The sequence below is a fragment of the Polypterus senegalus genome, chromosome 13 (genome assembly GCF_016835505.1).
Source record: "Polypterus senegalus isolate Bchr_013 chromosome 13, ASM1683550v1, whole genome shotgun sequence".
Classification (NCBI taxonomy): Eukaryota; Metazoa; Chordata; class Cladistia; order Polypteriformes; family Polypteridae; genus Polypterus; species Polypterus senegalus.
In genome coordinates, this window is record NC_053166.1 from 162,022,675 (window position 1) to 162,043,416 (window position 20,742).

Sequence of the window (20,742 nt, forward strand, 5' to 3'; positions counted from 1 at the left end):
TGGACTTGGAGTCAAAGGTTTTGTGTACCGACTCCACAGCTATTATAAAACAAAGGACCATTGCCAGCCCTGCCAAAAACTTGGTGAAGGTCTGATCACGTCGTAAGTCTCTTACCTTAAATTCCTTACACTGTGACAGTCTATAGGATGATGACCTGCACTCTGGGCTGGCGTTTCTAATCTATACATATATAAGTGTAGGAACGTCTTTTTTTAATCAGAGAGGCTCAAGAACAAAAACAATTCATTTTCTGCTCTCCAACAGATCTACTGAATTAAAATAAATAAAATTTTGTGTTTGTGCATATTTTATTATATATATATATATATATATATATATATATATATATATATATATATATATATATATATATATATATATATATATATAAACACCTTTGGAAGAGTAACTTCAGAATATTCATTCAAGAGTAATAAATGATTTATTGACAACTGAAAAGAAACATTCTCACTTTCACTTCTGACTTTACTCTCTTTCGGGTTGTTTGAGAGTGCAGTTTTAATTTCAGTTTAGTTTTTTTAACTAAACTATTAGTTTTGTTTTTACTTTGAAAAACAAAATGCATTTACCATAATTTTAGATTAGTTTTCATTATCAATAATAGCCTTGAGTATGTTTAAAGAAATTCAGATTATGACAAGGAAATGAATAGGCTGGTCGAAGTTACCACTAAGCAGACACAGTGTACGTGGGAGCTTAGAAGAGAAAACATATATTTAATAATAATAATTTGAGTAATACATAAAGTTTAATTATAATATCCAAGTACATTTAAAAAGCTTCATGAAAACTTTCATGACTTGTAGAAATGTACTACTTATCTACCTTATTATATTTATAGCTTTGCAATATCAAATAGCAAAAGGCAAATGAAAATGCTTATCATAATAAAAAAAATAGATGGAAAAAATTAATGGTTCTACTGAATATGCATAATAACTGAAAAGAAAAAATTCAAATATGAGAATTTCATCTTTTTTGTACCTGTGTTAAATGTGGCTCATTAAGGTCCAAGTAGCTGGGGTGTCTCTGTGTGCAGTAAGGAGGCTGTCCATTTACAGCCCAGAATCACAATTTGTGGAAGTCTCCAGTGAGACCGGCCTTGGCAGTGCCAGTGTGCAGATGCATTTTTGCTTTTAAGCCAGCACATCCATGTTTCAGAGAGCAGTGATTCAGTGTTTGCCCAAAGATAACCTGACAAGGCCGGTCTTCAAGGATACTTCATACAAGCTTTAAAGCTGTACTCGAACAAGACAACTAACAGGAAAAATGCACAGCATATGAGGACTTCAAAATTCAATATTTTTATTAGAAAGTCAAAGCTCATTATTAAATATTTTATAAATTAACTAAAACTGTAATTAGTGTAAGGTGTACAAAAAAAATCAGAGCAGTGTCATGTGACTAATAATTTTCAGCATGAGATGAGTGCAGTATCTAAAAATCATCACGTATTTTCTGTATTTTACAGGATCAAAAATGGACAGCAGGCTATACGGAGAACTCTGGGTAATTTCGTTCTGCTAACTGAATAGCAATTTGAACACTCTGAATCTTCTGCACTGTAAGAAACATATCTGTGCTGCCTGGCAGCTGTAAATTAGTCCTCTGGATGTGCGTTTCCATGTCATGTAGCAATGGTTCCTCCTGGAATCCCTCTGGTGCATGAGCAGGATCCATCACCCAGGAATCTCAAAGATGGATGAATGAAAGGAAGGAAATGGGTGTTTACCATGACACCAGATAAATATAAAAGCCTGCAGTACTTTAACCAAAAAAATCAGAACCTGAGAAACGACAATGTTTTTATTAATCTATAATATATATCTATATCTATTGTATAGAACCTTTCACATCTACGTATATCTCTCTATATCTCTATTCTTTTTTTTTTCCCATTTTCTAAAGCGCTGTTTTCTGTCTGCATTGCAAACATAACTTTTGGAAACGCATTAACTATTTGAACATTCTCTTGCCTGGCTCCAAACATTGCAATGCTGGATAAAAGCATCCTAACAAAAAATCATGTCTCCAAGTCACTCTTACTAAGCTGAAAGCTGCACAGTTTGCACAGTCTGAGTATTTAGCCACCTCGGTGACGAGGCTAAAGCAAAAAGATCTTCATTATGCAGAAGAGCAACAACATTTTAACATTAAAATCAAGAGAACTTTGAAAATATCAGGTCCAAGTATAAAATAGGCCACGATTAAGCTGAATCACAGGACTCTGCTTCATTCTTATTTTTATTTGTGATTTGGAGGTACAGTATGAAGTTTTACAAAAACCAGAAGGCAAAAATGGATAAATCAAGGGGAGGTGGCACTAAAATAAAATGTTATTAAAATCAATTACGGCACTTAGTTGGAAACATTTGACCTCAGCATCTTTGCTTTTGATAATGAAGGATTTTGCCGTTTAAGCTGTAAGTAGGAACTGAACTGAGGTTCGTTTTGACGTGAAGGAGGAGGCCACGGAGGATGACTGGCCACCATGCAGCACTTCAGGTCACTGCAGAAAGTTTAAATAAATAAATACATTGATTATTCGTATCAGCATGAGCTACCCATAGAAGTGAAGAGGAGCCTTCAAACCAAATGGCAGTAAAATGTTATCTAAACAGCTGTTCATTTTTTCCCAGTTCAACTACCAGTGTTGTTAGTTCAAATTTAAATAATTCAATAAATAAATCATTATCTTTACTTGATCAGCGATGCTTCACTGGCTGCTTTACAAAGACGTAACAATGCTATAAAAACCTACAATTACAGTATAGAGAAACCTATCTTAAGAGCATGGACTTAAAACTCCCACCCAGTCCAAAATTCATTTTTTATGTACCGACATTGACATGTCACTGTAAAGCAGCCACTTGTCACACCACCTTGCATGCTTGCTTTATCTTTCAGATTGGCTTACAAGCTACATGTCTTACCAATTCTATCAAAAACATGCAACTACATCCCCCCCCCCATGCACACACAGTAAAGGACTTCTCTGCTGAACAGAGACGTGTTAACATTCCCAGGGCTCTACCTGCGCACTGCGTGCTCAGAAACGCTGATGCTGCGGGAGCGGAAGGCGTCAATCGCAGAGAGATCTTTCAGCTCTTTAACTGGGGAGGTGTTATTCATGGATGGCTTTGCAACTTTTGAATTCCGCAGGCTACCAGCGAAGGGTCACCATGTTCACCCCCCAACCACCACGGTCATAAAAGCGTCAATGTGTGTACACACACATCACAAGGGAAGCAGAGCAGGAATGGTGTGCACGCCATTGGCCAAAGGTGATGGGGTCAAGTAAGTGGAAGGTATCCCACCAAGTGTGAGGTAGAGTGGAGAAGGGGGGGAAAAAAAAATAAATTAACAGTAGAGAAGACACAAAGGAAGAAAAAAAAAAAAAAGACCAAAAGCAACCAAATTTAAAAAATGGAAACAAAGAAAACTGTAACATAAGCAAATGAAATAAGTACATACAATTGCAAGCTACTGTTTAATAAAAGAATGAATGAAAGAACACAGAAAAATCAACTACAAAATGCAGAGCTGATGCTTCCAAAACAAAAGACCAAATCAAATAAGACTGGAATAGAGCGTTTCAAATTAAATCTGCTGGATTAATGTAAGCAGGCTCAACTGCTCAAAGTTTATGATCTTATTTTGAAAATCCACGTAGCAGTAAACACTTTTACATGAGCCGCTGGGCTCTAGAGAGGGCCACATCAGAAATAACACACAATGCTGACTATAACTAAATACTGAATGAGAGTGTGGCGTGTGTTGAATGATCTCAGCAGGCTCTGAATGATGGGGTTTGGGTTGAGAAGCTCAAAAACCAAACATAAATCTACATATGAAGACGAAACCATCTTAGAGGCATATACTAAGTCAAAATGTAAGTGCCACCTGTACGCATGACAGTAGTAAGTAAGTGAGTGATGATGATGCCCTTAGATGGGCTGGCACCACATTCATGGTCAACTCCTGCCTTATGCCACAGACTTGCAGGGACTCTAAACTTCATAAACAAGTTCAGTAAATGGATAGATGGTGGAATAGATGGTGGACTGTGTGTATGATGTACATCTCTATGCATGGACAGTCTTCTGTGTTGATATGGGTTATGTGGCTTTATACGCTTGCAAAAGACAGTGGGTGAAAGAACAACAAACAGAAATGGATTTACATTTGACAAATTATTAACCTCCCATTGTACCATAACATTATACAGTGCATTTCATGTATATCCATTATAAAGTGTCTTTTGTATATCTCGATACCAGTCTATCCATCCATCTATTATATAGCACCTTCTACCTGTATAGTACACATAGTACCCATCTTCTAAAATATAAAAAATAGTTTTTCATGACACCAGAACATGCAGCCAAGATCGATGATGCAGTTACTCCCTGCTGTGTTTGAGTTAAAGTTGATAACACAAAGCATACTTATCGTGATGGGCCATAATCAACATTATAATAAAAGGTGATACAAAACTGTAAAAAAGTGCAGCTTAGGAAAAGCATTTACTCCCTTAGCGTTTCCAGACATTCTGCACTCTCAACCTTCTGCCATTAGAATTTGACCACCACGTTGATGGCCATCCACCTGTGTGAACCATTTAGACTACAATCAGCTGTCTCTGCGGGCTCACCCTGCTGTTTGCTCCACACAAAGCAAAGACAAATTCAGTCAGCAGCTAACAGAAAATTACAAGAAAAGCAATAATGCAAATAAATTAGCTCTGCACTAAGGTGAGGGGTCCCCTATGGAATCAAAATTAAAAAGAAACATTCTCGCTTTCACTCCATGGCCTACTGAAATGTATCCGCACTTGCATGCAAGAATTTCTGTACAATAAAATGGCCAGCACTTTACAGTCCTAGACTGACACCTACTGGAAATGCACAAAAGCAGCAAATGGAATCAAATGCTGCCCTGGTGACGTCCAAAACTGTGATAGAGATATGTATGTGTTCTTCAATGAAGAAATGTGTTTTACCCCAGCAATGCACAATCAGAAAAAGAAGACACTCTGGTGAGAACTTCATGTTAAAATGACAAAGGCTCTTTAGCCAGCATTGTTCTCTTTATGGTGGTGCATGAAAACAACAGTACATTAGGTTAGAAGAATGGTCTTCATCGTACCGACTGCCATTGCCAGTTTCCCTTGAGCTTGACAAGCTGGTCAGAGTCTAAAAGGTGTCAACAATATCCGATTCATTTCCACTTGTATTAGGAGAATAAAAGAAACTAGAAAAATAAAAATGAATAAAAGTGACAAAGGATGGATTTACCCTTTGTAATCACAACTGAAAACTGACATTTGTTTGCCAAACACCCAAGTGCAACTAAAGAACATCAATATATTAAAAAATAAACAAAAACTCGGAAATGCAATATTCTGTCATTCGTTAAATGCAACAAATGAAAGAAATGCAAAACTGAACTACAATTACAGGGGAAAAATGAGAGATTAAGTAATTCAGACACTTTACGTAAAACTAGCTGAAACAAAGTAAGGCCGGGGCATATGAGCTGTTGAAGTAAAAACACGAGAAAATAATCAAAGTGACCGGCATCTCAGGAAGCGGAAGGATCTTTCCAAGCTCACTAGGCCTCAGCATGCTCTCTGTTACAGCATTACATTGTATTTTTGTTCAATTTTTCAGGGGATTAAAGCTCAAAATTTCATGTAGAGATTAAAATAAAAGCTGTGAGGACATCAAAGTAATATTTTTTTCTCTTCTAAATGAAGTCTCAGATCTGGCACCGAGTCTATAATCTCATGGATAACCAAGTTTGGCCTTTGAGCCCTCAATATATGTGTGTGTATATTGCATATAATTTTCTGCACACCACGTTATATTTGTTTATACTTGAACAGCGCTTTGCATTTGTTACATCTGTAAATTATACTGCATTTGTAATTACCGTAGGGCCTTATGGTATCATGAGCGAATGTGCACTTAATAACAACAAACAGCGGCATTGGCAAAAAGCATTGGCCTTTCTGGACAGTTTATGACTACATTATAAAGAGGCCTTTTAGGATTGCTCTTGTAATAAAAATGTAAAGGCTGTACTCGACAACAGTGAAGTGATAAGCAGAACTGATAACCTCTTGGCTGCCAGTGCTGCCACAAACCTCAGTAAATCAGAGGTACTTTTCTTTCTTTAAATGAAAACTTGTTTTTGTTTCAGATTTCCTTGTCAACAGCCACAACTAAATCGTTGGTGTAACATTACATTTTTCTAAATTGTATTACAAAGTTTTATTTTTTTGTAGCTGCTGGCATAAAAAGGGTTCTTTATTTCTACTAAGTAATGTGGAATACTTCAGTGCAAAATTGTAAGGTCAGTAACTTTTCTCAGACTGCAAGTTCATATCTCTGTAATAAAGACAAAGGCTTTTGTAATATGTTAAAAGTCGGGTTGAAATACCCCAGGTTAGTCGAGTTCCATGTGAATCAACACGTCAGTAAAATTCCATCATTTGAGTGATTCAAATGGGACTAAAGTCACTAAAATTACTACACCCAGCACCTGAAGTGAAACAAAAAAAAAGTCTGTGCACTCCTTGCTCAGGTGGTAGAGTTCTTGTCCCCGAGAAGTCTGTCGGCACATTGATATATGCAATTTATATAGATAAGTGTGACGGTTGCAGGGCTGTCCCCCTTGGCGGTGCAAACAGACATCTCTCTCTATAGGGTGGTCCAGATCTAATTATGCAATTTTCATTACGCTAAAACTTAAGTTTATTACACACAGAATTCACAAAAAATTCAGGACAAGTGGGACATTACATGGAAAAAAATCAGTGAATTAATTCAATGTAAGTGCATTTTTGTTTATTACAAGATATTCAAACAATTCCTTTGTCTTGTATTGTTTTCCTGCATTGCATTAAAAGTTGCATAATTAGATCTAACCCACCCAGCATTATAATAAAAAAAAAATCTTGGGAAGAAGGACTAGACTTTCACAGAGAGACACTTTTATTTCCAGCCCCAGGACGTGAAAGACAAAAGAGCAGATGACAAGGCAGAACGTCGTAAAAAATTCAAAAACGTTGGCGCGATACACATGCAGAGCAGCTCAGAGATAATGGAAGTATGAAAATGCGAAAGTCTCAAAAAATGATAGTAAAGATCGCATTAGCGCAAACAAATGGAAATTATTACTCGGTGAAATAACGGAACAGCGAAAAGAGATTGAATATATTGTTCGGATTTAAACTTTATGTCGGAGACTTGTAGATCGTCTAATTTGTGTGGCCATCAGGGAAAAGTAGTGTTTCTTCACAATGAAGAGGCGTATCCGCGAGAATTAAATGATTTGTTGTCTGGTGAAAGTGAAATCCCACGAGAGAAAATTTCAAGCCCCGCGAGACAAAAGCTTAGGCAAAGAGATTTGGAAAAGTCCAGCCCACATTAAAACATTTACAATCATACACACGGTTCAATCATTTCTCATTTGTGTGACTGCTATTGGCAGACACAGTTCATGTAGAGAGAAAGAAACGATATTCACTTATGGGCAGTTATACACTGCGTTGTCACGATGTAATTCCAAACACTGAATCAAAATTCAATGCAAATTGATGTTAAGTTGAAAGTGAAAAGATCGAATATATGGACATAGGTGATATGACAGAAGTATGTAGATATTGTTTGGCTTTAAACTTTAAGTCGGAGACTTGTGGATCGTCTAATTCGTCAGGGAAAAGTAGTGTTGCTTCCCAATGAAGAGGCGTATCCGCGAGAATGAAAAGTTTTGTTGTTTGGTGAAAGTGAAATCCACATACGCGAGCGACAGAGACAGCGTGTGATGGTTTAGTTGAGCAGAGCGAGCAGCAGACGAAACCACTTAGTTGTTTCTACAAATAAATGTTGCTAATGTGGCAGAGCCCATACATTAAACTAAAGGAAATGGGGAAACGCAGGTACGGATTAAAGCACTAACTTGACACCACCTCCCAGTGTAAAAATGAATCCCATCTGAATATGGCTTCAGAGTAAGCTTTATTTTTTATTTTTAATATAACTACTTTACCAATTATCATTACCACAGGTTATTTAAATGAAGGAGCCGTTTGCAATTCTAGAGTAACAAAACAGAGACAGCATTAGTGTTCTAGACATGGAAGTGTAATTAATAAAATGATAAACGTACAAGAGTAGCAGCTGTAGGACAGACACATGAAAAGGATGACGGTAAAGTAGCCATAAAAGCAACAAACGTCATGCAGGAAAGGTCTCCTACTTTAAAGAAGGCAGTCTCGGAGTCCAGGTGGAAATGCAGAATAAAAATCTTTATTACACAGCAATGTAACAAAGAGACTTCACCATGGTGAAAGTACTTAAACTAGGAAGTGTATTGTTTATTTTATATTTCTTATCACCTATGCAAAATACTGTCCTTCTAGCTCTTCTCACCATTATCATCTGACCAGCACTAGCCAACATTACTCCTTACCCTGTGCAGGTTTCTGAGACTTGTTTATTGATCAATTTCCACCATTTAAGGTCGGAATCAGGAGGACCCACACACGAGATACTGGGCCACACAAACCAAAGTTACTTGATGCACAGCCATCTCTCAAGGCTAAAGTTTAGGGCAGTCGCATCTCTAAGACAATGTCAGTTGGTTTTCTTAAAGTACACATGACCCTTGGCTTGTCATTACCTCATGTTAGTGTCCGAGGAAGCAGGGGCCTGGCTGCTGCAAGTGAAAGCAAGTGGCCTTGAGCTGAAGATCAAGCTACTTCCTGCACGAATTGTAGAGCTGACGCACATTTCTGCCACCGTTACTATGGCTTCTCCAATGCTTGTCTTATTCACTTCTTCATGAACATTTACCTTGTCTTCTTGATTCAAGGTTCAGTCATCCATATGCAGCAGTGCTGTGTATTTTCTTCATTTTTCATTTGCGATCTCCAGTACAATTTGACTTGTGCTAAAAGTTAAAATCTCAGCCGCTGTATTTCTAAAGCAAAGGCCTGGGTAGTTTTCTCACAATGTCCTCAAATTTTCATTTTCTCACTGAAACTTTAAAAACTTAGCAAATAAAATGAAAAACAGGCTGCTTGCAAATAAAAAGCCAGAAGCCTTTATGCTGACAAATGGTGGCTTTTAAGGCACTTAAAATAACTTCAAAGTTAAATGACTGAACGCACGTTGATCCATAAATTTAAATTTTCTATACAAGTAAAATAAATCCAACAGATATTAACCCATTTTAAAAGATGACAAACCACCTAAATTCAGGAGAATTCAGAGATTCTTGTTTATGCAGCTAAACACAGTAATTATACTAAAATACTTTAAACTGCCGTCTGATACAAGTTCAAAGATAGGCGTTAGCCAGCGACATGAGGTGTCCTATCAAGATTATGATCTTCTGGTAACAAGCAGAACCAGAACTGAAGCTAAGCATTACTCCAGTAAAAGGACCACCATTTTTGTTTGCCCAATTCACATTTTGTCTCAAACGGGTGCAGTGCCTCTAACTCTGCAGTAGTGGTTTTCACCGAGAAAATAATGGATCATGCCGTACAGACGACTCCAAAATGCTGCCTTTAATGGAGATGTTCCAGGAAATTAACTTAAAGTACTTACACAAGCAAAAGTAGGGCACGTTTGGTGCCAAGGTGAAGGTTATTGCTCTTTAATCCATCTGTGCTACTAAAGTGAGGAATGACCTTTCTGTAAAGTCTCTCAGGGGTCAAGTGAGCTTCATTCACACCTTTGTTCAGAAGAATAGAGTAATGACAAAAAGGACCTCACACTTAGTGAGATTGCTGGATGAACTTTCAATAATTTAAATCCAGGAAGATACAAAGGACAACTACTCCACCAGATTTAGAGAGGCCATGCAGGATGATTCTAGCTTAATCAAGGATGACCTTGTGGATACCTGTGAGCCCCCAAAAACCACAATGGACATATTGTAAACAGTACCTAGGGACCCCTGACCACTCACTTGTATGGAAAAGCAAAATCAGCTCAATCCTCCTAAACCTCCTACTTTTACAAAACTTATCAGAATAGAAGAACTCATTGATGAATGGATGGGATTGGATCTCTCCAAACACTTGCAGCTTGGCTTGTAATCAAAAAGAATAAAACATTCAGGATAAAGGGGCTGCTTTACATTGCCAGGTTTAATAACAAATACCCGGAAGCACCATTCTGCCAATGCTGCCAATGTCAATATTGGTATGGAATCTAAATTATTCAGAATTTTGTTTTCTAAAGGACTTGGTGGGATGAGCTAATGTTTATACAGCCTCTTGCTCTACAAGATAATGTGACTATTACTGCAATGTACTTAAAGAGGAAAATAAATAAGCTATGCAGATATGGTACGGTCTATCGGTGCCCACCACAAGACAACCAGAGTAAGTCATGTACCTTTTTGGCCTTTCATTCAAGCTTGTGCTTCGAGCCCGAAAGCTGCTTTGCTCATGGGAGTCATCAAAAGGAAGGAGAGCATTGGATCTTAAACCCTGAGGAACAAAGACAAATATGAGACTGATGTTCAAGTCATCAATACAAAACAATATAACTTAAAATAAAACTGAGCAATACATCCACCAGTGTCTTTATAAGGAAGCCAAAGAACGCATCACACAGTAACAGAAAAAGGTTAAACTTCTGGCTACATGGACAAAAAAAAAATAATAATTTCTTGGTGAAAAGTTCCATTTTATATTAATCACCTGAAAATTAGTACACAGCCTAGTACTAAAAAAAAAACAAAAAAAAAAAAACAAACACAAGTTAGCCAATACTGTTCATACTGGGAAGTGTAACTGGCAACCAAATAAGAAAGAAATCACCCAGACAAGGGATAAAAGAAAGATTAACCTTTGTAATGTACTGGACAAAATCCTTTCTAAAGTTCAGACGACATCTGATGAACCACATGGCAATCACATGGTGGGCCAAAGACACTATATACTGATTAAACCTATAAAAGTACAAGAAAAATGAACACATTTTCCCACCCTCCTTCTCTTTAAATATATTCACAAACAGACAGGCACAGATGTAGTAAAGTGGGAACAAAAGCAAAAAAAAAAAAACGGCCAACTCACTTGGAAGGGTTGGTATAAGGCAAGGAGATGGCAAACACACTGACGTACTGCTCGGCAACAAAGTTGGCATAGAGATGAGGGAGTCGAACTAAAGCTGTAAAGAAAGAACATTTAACTTAAAGGATAGTGCGGTAACAACATTTATATCGCTTTATGTGGCTCAAAGCGTTTTACAAGAATTTAAGGAAAAAACATATGGATATACTGAAGATGCGTTTACAAAATCCAAAGCTGTACAACTTTACAATACCAATAAAGTTTTTACTTAATGTTAAAAAGAAAAAAACATTCACAGCAAAAATATTTGCTGAATTCTTTTTCAAATTTGCATTTTAAAAGGAAAACTGATTTCACCTGGATCTTCAGTCTAGCCCCGTAATAAATCTGATTTACATCAAATCACAACGTATGTATTAAAATATACACTCACCTAAAGGATTATTAGGACCACCATACTAATACGGTGTTTGACCCCCTTTCGCCTTCAGAACTGCCTTAATTCTACGTGCCATTGACTCAACAAGGTGCTGAAAGCATTCTTTAGAAATGTCGGCCCATATTGATAGGATAGCATCTTGCAGTTGATGGAGATTTGTGGGATGCACATCCAGGGCACGAAGCTCCCATTCCACCACATCCCAAAGATGCTCTATTGGGTTGAGATCTGGTGACTGTGAGGGCCATTTTAGTACAGTGAACTCATTGTCATGTTCAAGAAACCAATTTGAAATGATTCGAGCTTTGTGACATGGTGCATTATCCTGCTGGAAGTCGCCATCAGAGGATGGGTACTTGGTGGTTATGAAGGGGTGGACATGGTCAGAAACAATGCTCAGGTAGCCCGTGGCATTTAAACGATGCCCAATTGGCACTAAGGGGCCTAAAGTGTGCCAAGAAAACATCCCCCACACCATTACACCACCACCACCAGCCTGCACAGTGGTAACAAGGCATGATGGATCCATGTTCTCATTCTGTTTACGCCAAATTCTGACTCTACCATTTGAATGTCTCAACAGAAATCGAGACTCATCAGACCAGGCAACATTTTTCCAGTCTTCAACTGTCCAATTTTGGTGAGCTCGTGCAAATTGTAGCTTCTTTTTCCTATTTGTAGTGGAGATGAGTGGTACCCGGTGGGGTCTTCTGCTGTTGTAGCCCATCCGCCTCAAGGTTGTGCGTGTTGTGGCTTCACAAATGCTTTGCTGCATACCTCGGTTGTAACGAGTGGTTATTTCAGTCAAAGTTGCTCTTCTATCAGCTTGAATCAGTCTGCCCATTCATTCTCCTCTGACCTCTAGCATCAACAAGGCATTTTCGTCCACAGGACTGCCGCATACTGGATGTTTTTCCCTTTTCACACCATTCTTTGTAAACCCTAGAAATGGTTGTGCGTGAAAATCCCAGTAACTGAGCAGATTGTGAAATACTCAGACCGGCCCGCCTGGCACCAACAACCATGCCACGCTCCAAATTGCTTAAATCACCTTTCTTTGCCATTCTGACATTCAGTTTGGAGTTCAGGAGATTGTCTTGACCAGGACCACACCCCTAAATGCATTGAAGCAACTGCCATGTGATTGGTTGATTAGAAAACTGCATTAATGAGAAATTGAACAGGTGTTCCTAATAATCCTTTAGGTGAGTGTAGAAGAGCACTGCTACCCATTTTCATTATATTTAAATTACTTTGCGAGTGCAGTTTATCACTCAGCTGTCACTTTAACTTCATTTAATGAAACCTTTTCAGTCATTCTCTAGTTTTCATCGAAGATAACCTTGATCAACTCACACACACACCCTTTGTATTTCCCTCATCAAAGAAAATAAATTCAGGGAACAAATTATGCATTGTGTTGTGTAAATAATTATTAACTACTTATCTGAAAACATACAAGATGTATTGTCTGTTATATTAGGCATTTTGATTGTGTATATGGGAAATTTAGAGTGCGTAAGTGGCATACGGAATTGTCAGGCATCCAACCCCACACCCGGAAAGAAAGGTCGCTAGACATTCTACAGGGCAGCCAGCATCCATGAGTTGCTGCTCCCAGCCTGAGAATCACAGTCCCGTGGGACAGCCCTGGCTGGGAGTCATGGATGGCACCAGGGGAAGCTACTGGGACTGGCCAAACACTGGAAGTACTTCCAGGGTCTGGTGTTAAAGGAGCCCTTCACCTCACCTTGGGGAGTAAGAGCCAGGAGGTAGCAGACAACACTGAGGAGGAGGAAGAGAAGAAAGACAAAAGGTTACACTGTCCCTGTATATACAGTGCTGTGTAAAGTATCTGAAGAAAGTAAGAATCATTATATTTGAACCCATGCCTGTACATGTCAGTTGTGTCGAGGGTTTGGGGCTCAGTGGCATCCCCTACTTGTCACAAGTGACACTTCATCCAAGCACAGCAAATCTTCCACTAATAGGAATAACCTCAACTTCTAGTGAGACTCCTGGAGTTCAAATATAAATATGAATTAATATCTCTCTATTATAATAAAAAAAATCTTGGGATCGAGACGTGATCTTCTCGGAAGACACATTTGTCTCACTGCCTTGTCTCGCAGGGCATCAAAGGACAGCTGCTGTACAGGCATTTAAATGATCGGTGCGCAGTGCGAGTGTTTCGGATTACGCTGTTAGCATCGAACTTAGACTTACGGGGTGAACTAGTTTGGTTGTGGGTGGTGAAAGTACGCAGCATATGAGTGAGGGAGTTTGCGAACTACAGTAGTTTTGTTGCATGCTGTGAAAGTGAAAGTGCGCGGCGTATGAGTGAGGGAGTTTGCGAACTTACAACGCTCACTCCCATAAAAACTTAAAAAAAAAATTGAGACAAGTGTATCGGCTTATGCCATTAGTGCCGTACTTACAGACTACGTGGGCAAACTAGTTTGGTTATGCGCAGTGGAAGGATACGCAGTAACACAGCAAGGGAGTTGGCAAACTCGTTTGGTTGCACGCGTAGGAAGTGTTCTATTTGTGTTGCTTTGTTTGGCAACTTTTTGGCCCTTGTCATGGCTCCTAAACGAAAGTCAGAGTCTTCAGATGGTAGTGTTTCGAAGAAGAGAAAAGCCATCACGATGGAAGTGAAATTAGACATTGTAAAGAGATCAGAAAGAATAAAGGTAAGGAATTTATTTTTACACTCATTTTTTGTCATTTTTTCTGTTACTACAGTACAGTACAATATATTTATGTCCTTATCCTGTGGCTTAGTTGTGTTTTTATGTTCTAGATTATAATTTTGCAAATGTGCTAGGATAGGTTAGTGACTTAGGCTAGGGTGTGTTTCGACTTACACCAAAATTCGGGTTACATCACTGTTGTAGAAACGGAACTGTGTCGTAACCAAAGGACCCCCTGTAAGTTTGGGGGAATAAATACATAAATCAAATCAAATCACCAAGGTCAATTAAGAAGCCTCTTGCTAAAACACTTTTTTCTATACATCAGCTAAAGAAATAAAAACTATATGGAAGCAAGTGATATCACATTAGAGCCTTACTGTGGTATAGTTATACTCAAGATATACAGTACACTGATGTGAAACAAGACTGTGATGACAGCGTTTATCTGCCGACCCAAAGGGGAGAATAAAAAGGAAAAGAAAAAATGAAATAAAAAAAAAATAAATAAAAAAAAAAAAAAAAAAACTTAGTTTGGAATTTTGTTCCCCACCATATTTATCCAAGTGCACACCCCAAGAGGACACCCTACTCCTATGGGTCATTTCACACTAATGGGTTGTGAAGTAGTTTTGGGACACAAATCAAACTGTAATGGCAAATGAAGAAAATACACAGCACTGCCGTATTTGGATGACTGAACCATGGAATCAAGACGATAATATAAATGTACATGAAGAGGCGAATAAAACACCACTTACTTGACAAAAACTCAAGCATTGGAGAAGCCATAGTAACGGTGGCAGAAATGTGCGTCAGCTTCACGATTAGTGCAGGAAGCAGCTTGATCATAATATCGGGCATTTCCACAATACACATGGTCAAGGCCACCACACACTGCTTGGCACAGCGGCAGATCAGACCCGTCTCCAGGCACTGCACAAGCTCTCTCTAACAACAAAAAAAAAAACAAACAGTCTGAGCACCAAGTCAACAGAAGACAAAAAAAAATTAAAAAAGTGGAAAAAGGTGGCCATTTCTGGAGCACTTGAACGCTTACCTGTCTGGCTTGTTCAAGGTAGCTGTGGTAGGAAGTCAGTGCTGTAAGCACAGGGACCACTGCCAGTTGGACATCTGTACGAGAAAAGCCATCGGGGACTTTCTTTATTTTGTCGGTTATCTGCCTATCAGTGACCTGCCAAGTTTGAGAAAGACCACTTGAGCTCGACACATTCACAGAGGGGGGAGAGAGAGAGGGGTTAGGAGCCCACGCGGATATAACGCAGTGCCGCACCCACCACATAACAAACCAACTCAGGATCCCAGATTAGGAGATGGATGTGCAGCAGTGTGAGGTTTTATATGGTGGCTGGAGTGCCTACATGCAGGGCAGGATGCAGATTAACGTCATACCCAGGACGGAGCAATTGAGGGTTAAAGGCCCGACGAAGTAGAGTCACTTTTGGCGTTTACAGGATTCAAACTGATACTCTCTATATACTTCAGGCTCCAAGATGCACCCCATAAAGACCAAGTAAACAACAACATCCCTTTTTAAAAAAAAAAAAAAGCACCCAATTGGATAAAAACGAGGAGAAAAAATATAAATGAAAAAAATCATATAATGTCTTAACCTCCACTTGATGATGACACTGCATATGCACAAACGAATGAGCATTTTCTGTATTGGACTCTAAGAAGATCCACTTTGCTTCAGCCAGTTTCCACAACGCACTTCTGCTCGTGATGTCGGCTACGTTTCAAGGTCCGCCTTGTATGTGACAATACTGTCTTATTGTCTGTACTTACGAGTCTCGTTTTTTTTCTGTGCAAAGCTTTGACATGGTGAAAGTGCTACGGATTATGGGCTGTGCCCTTTTTTTTTTTTTCCTTAACTGAAACCAAGTGTAAATCTTTAGTGATTACTGCCAAAAAAAGAAAAACACGCCAAAACTCACAATATTCCTTTTGGCCTAAAAGGGAAGCCATTGTAACAGAGCCCAGCACACTACTTTGCTTGCTGCATGTTTCTGCTCAGCTTAACAAATCCAAATCAAGATACTATAGCTCAGGGGTGGGCAAAGTCGTTCCTGGAGGGCCGCAGTGGCTGCACGTTTTTGCTCCAACCCAATTGCTTAATAAGACGCACTTATTACTCAAGTAACACTTCTGCTCCATTTTCGTTGTCTCGCTCATTAATATTTTGAACCCTTATTGCTTATTTTAGTCTTTATTAGCAGTAAGATGCAAATGACAAAAGAAACCAGCAGTTCTCGGTTTAGCTCGTTTCCTTTTACACCTGTGTGAATTTACCGTGCACTGTTGGGTTTAATTAAATACTTGGAAAGAAAGTGAAGAGAAAAAAGTGAAGGACTGAGATTTACTCATCCATTTTAGCCTTCAAATTTGGATGATATCCTTACAAAAGAGAATGACTTGACATAACTGAGGTAAAGCACTTAAAAAGCTATGAAATTAAATTATTGGCAACAATTGTTTTCTCATTAAGCAACTGGGTTGGAACAAAAACCTGCAACCACTGTAGCCCTACAGGAACGACTTTGCCTGCCCCTGCTATAGCTAAATGACACAGACACCCTGTACCAATAGAACTTGGACACAATGACATTTATAATAACAGGGACACAGGGTACTTCAGGACTTGAGAGCCATGCATTACTTTAACCCAGCAAGCTCAACAGCTATAAGCCCTCTAAGCACAGTTCCTTCTAGAATTCTCCTTTTTACAATTCTTTATTCAGCTCTTGCAATTTCCTGTTTGGTATGGAAAGAGGATTTTAAAAATACTATGATTACATAACTGTACATGGATTACTGAATGGTGCTTTGCTTTTTCTGGATTTCAAAATATCAGTATGTTACAAGACAAACCTCGCTGAAAGTACACTTGACGTTGTAACAAATACAAATCCACAAATGTTTCATACAGAAGCCAAAGTCAAATGAACAAAGGGGAAAACAAGAACATTTTACAGTACCATAGAGCAGAGTCTTGTGCACAGCTGGTCGGTACTGCAAGACGAAGTCAGGATGAGAACTTTATTCTGTAACGTCTCCGGCAACTTATCCAAGACCAGTTTCAACACTCTCCAATCAGTTTCCTGTATTTAAAATAAAAAAAAAAAGATCTTTAGGCAATTAACAGAAGACTACAAGAGAGACTTAATTAGCAATTATTTAAAAGAAAAGAAAAAAAAAACATATTCTTGCATTTGTCCCACATTTAATGTCACATTTCAAGTTTTATTCCATTGTCCTTTGTGAATGCTGACAATACCTCGGACATTACACAAACTATAAATCACACTGTGCTCTTATTCTTAGGAAACCCAAAGGTGTAGCAGGCAACAATGTCATTTGTCATTAATCCAGACATCACCCAATGTGTACTTTGATAAAAAAAAATAAGGCAGCTTTGTAAACGGCTCTTTTAGTAAGTGCAAAATTCATGTTCTTATGACAATACTTTAAATAGATTTTACATCAAGCTAAACCAACTCTACAAAAAGGCTCAGATAATGAAGGCAAAACTTAAAATGCCACACTCTCATGGAAACTTACAATCTAAAGCCAAAGAAAATAACCACAAGCAATATACCAATGCCTTCAAAACGTCTTATGTAAAGTGTACAGTATAAGCAAAGTCGGTAAGAGGGCTTGCTCTTAAAACCATCTCTAATAAATTAAATTGTCCTGCATTGTCTTTCTTTAAATGCATGAAAGCAGGTTAGATGCAGCTGCATGCGAGTCTCCAATAATAAATAAACTTTGATTCATTCAGATTTGAAGAAGCAAACAATTTGGACACACACCATCTTCAAGCAACTGAGCAGCACATCGAAAGCCAGTGAAAAAGGCAGGTAGCCCATGCGAATGGTTGAAGTCTGAGTTGTGACGGCAGGACTGGCTGTAGGGGGCGACACTGTTCCTGCGGCTTTCTTTTCGACTGCTCGCTTCTCCTGATCGCTGCAATAAAAGAATTCAAATACACCATGTCACATCATGAGATTAAACAGTCTTGCACATCTTCTGACACTAACTTTATTAGATTATGGAGCAACACTCCTTATGAATTTAAAAAAAACAAAAAGATGGGCACTTTGAATATATTCATCTGTTAGAGTCTCTCTATAGGCCGGAATAGAAATCACGAGAATGATAAGCGGATAACCTTCATGTTGCCACTAGAAACACATTTCGGGCCAGGCCCTGCCAATGTCCGTCACACGTACTACACAGTATAGCAAGGAATATTAAATGGACTTAAAAGGGAGTGTTTATACAGGCATCCCCGGGTTACGTACGAGATAGGGACTGTAGGTTTGTCTGTCGGAACAGGTACACTATTTTAATAAATGCTATTGCTGACCAACTGTAACCAAGTGCTCTGCCAATGAATGATGGAGTTTTGCCTTTCTCTGACTTTATTTTCAATGGTGATGGTTTTTCTCTTCTTTCCTGTATCACCAGCACTTGCATCAGATTTGTGTTTCAGAGACATTCTTGAAGGGTGAAGATGAGCTCTTCAGCACAGCACTGTACACGCTATCACAGCAGGAAGGCACCCGTCGTCAACACGTCTGATGTACTGACAAGAGACAACTTCCTGCTATGTACGTAACAGAACAAGCAGGCGTGATATTGAGAATGAATGGGGGCAGCGAGGGGCGGGTTCATCACTCGCCCACCACACAGTCACCTCCACTATAGCATGCTTGCCTGTAGCGTTCGCCCACCGAGAACGAACACGGTGCAGCCAAAGGCGGGTAGTGAATCGCCCACCACTGCCCCCCATTGAACGGGTTGCCATCTGAGGCACACTACAATGCTACCCCCCGCCACCCCATTCCCCTCAATGACCTCCATTCAGCCAAAACTGGATCACCGCTTGCAGCATCACGAGCCACTCACCAAGAACTAATGGAGCAGCCGTGTGTGGTGGGCGGGCAGTGACACACCCCATTCAGCCGCTCCATTCAGGAGCAGTAGCTGCAGTGGCGTAGTGGGCGGGCAGCGAACCACCCCATCAAGCCTCCATCCTGCACACGAGCGATGGCTGTGGCCCCGGTGACTATGGACCATGGGTCACCGCTTGCCACCAGGAGCTCCCTGAGGGACACTACACTGCACGAGAAGCAAAATCGCCCCCCCTCCAGCCATCGCTTGCAGCGTCCCCAGGCCGAAGATGACGGAGCAGCAGTTACTGAGGCGCATGCGTCGCAGCTGTGGCCTCGTTCGTAAGTTGGATGTCCGTAACCCAGGGACTACCTGTAAAGGGTGGTCCAGATCTAATTATGCAGATCCAGATCATCTGGATGTCTTTGATTTATGTGGGATGATTCCATTTCGGCGTGAAGACGATTGTTCATGTCGTCAGTTCGCACACCTCTCGATGGTCCAGGATTTTTCGTGCGATTTTCATTGTAATAAACTTAATAAGTTATAGCATAATGAAAATTGTATAATTAGATCTGGACCACCCTATATATTAAAACTGGCACAAATAAGGTATATTTGATAAGACATTGATTAAACATTTCATAAAGGCCTGAAATCATGTTGCTTTGTCACTCAGTGGGCTGAGAAGCCGTGTATTAAAGACACAAAGATAAAGAGGACACAGAAACAAGGCTGAAACATATGAGAAAGTCAACACCACTGCCTCATTTTACATTTCTTTGTATAGGAGTAATGCCTGCCCGGCGTGCCAAGCGATATTAATATCTCGCTCTAACGGGCAGATGTGTAGCATCAGGCTCACTCAGCAGAGCCAGGGCCCAAGTGAGATGCGTAACTCATCTTACCTTAGCGGACAGATTTCTTCACATCGCTGTAAAACTCTGTCATGGTAAACTTCACTGGAGAGCAGTCAACGGCACAAATATTTATGAAAATTAAATCTTACTTTTACAAGTTGAACCAAGCACCCTTTTAACATGTAACAATACTACTGTTACACATGTGTCCATTTTAAAAAGACAATGAACATCTGTACAGAAAATAATGTATTTGCTAGTGAAGAAGTTCACTGTGACTGAGCAGATGGCTTAGATGTACAAATTAAAAATGCTTTACTTGTGAACTCTGTGCTGAAGCTAATTATAAGTACACAAACACATTTCTTCTCAACATAGTGATTTATAATCGGTATTAATAGTAGCGTAGCATAGCTTTAGTTTTTTCAGATTCATGAATAATCAGTATAAAAAAATATGGTTAGTCAGAACAGCAAACAGTAATGTGTTTTTTCTAGGGCTGGGTGAGTTAGCGCGTTATTATTGCTTTAACACCGACAATTTTATTGCGTGTTAATAATAATAACAACAAATACTGCCTTATTTTGAAAGCCTCAATCTCGCTAGCGATCAATAAGAGATCAGTGACCTTCTTGTTGCAGCACTTTTCGATACGCTTCTGCTAGAAGAAAAGTTAGCTTTGTTGATTTGACCTCGATTCCCTGCGCATGCGT

At 39.2% G+C, this 20,742-nt stretch overlaps 1 protein-coding gene across 5 annotated transcripts in view; it reads right to left on the reverse strand.

Moving 5' to 3' along the window:
• Positions 1-20,742, reverse strand: part of tsc2 (TSC complex subunit 2) — an 89,220-nt gene that overhangs the window by 35,845 nt on the left and 32,633 nt on the right. For 4 of the 5 annotated variants that reach the window (XM_039774688.1, XM_039774687.1, XM_039774689.1 and 1 more), the window contains exons 19-26: positions 18,086-18,239; positions 17,252-17,374; positions 15,313-15,447; positions 15,014-15,203; positions 11,124-11,217; positions 10,894-10,996; positions 10,438-10,532; positions 3,057-3,185 (exon numbers count right to left, since the gene is read on the reverse strand). In XM_039774688.1, coding sequence (XP_039630622.1) covers positions 3,057-3,185; positions 10,438-10,532; positions 10,894-10,996; positions 11,124-11,217; positions 15,014-15,203; positions 15,313-15,447; positions 17,252-17,374; positions 18,086-18,239 — 1,023 coding nt within the window. The remainder of the gene's footprint in view (positions 1-3,056; positions 3,186-10,437; positions 10,533-10,893; positions 10,997-11,123; positions 11,218-15,013; positions 15,204-15,312; positions 15,448-17,251; positions 17,375-18,085; positions 18,240-20,742) is intronic. The other variant, XM_039774691.1, reaches the window with a different exon arrangement.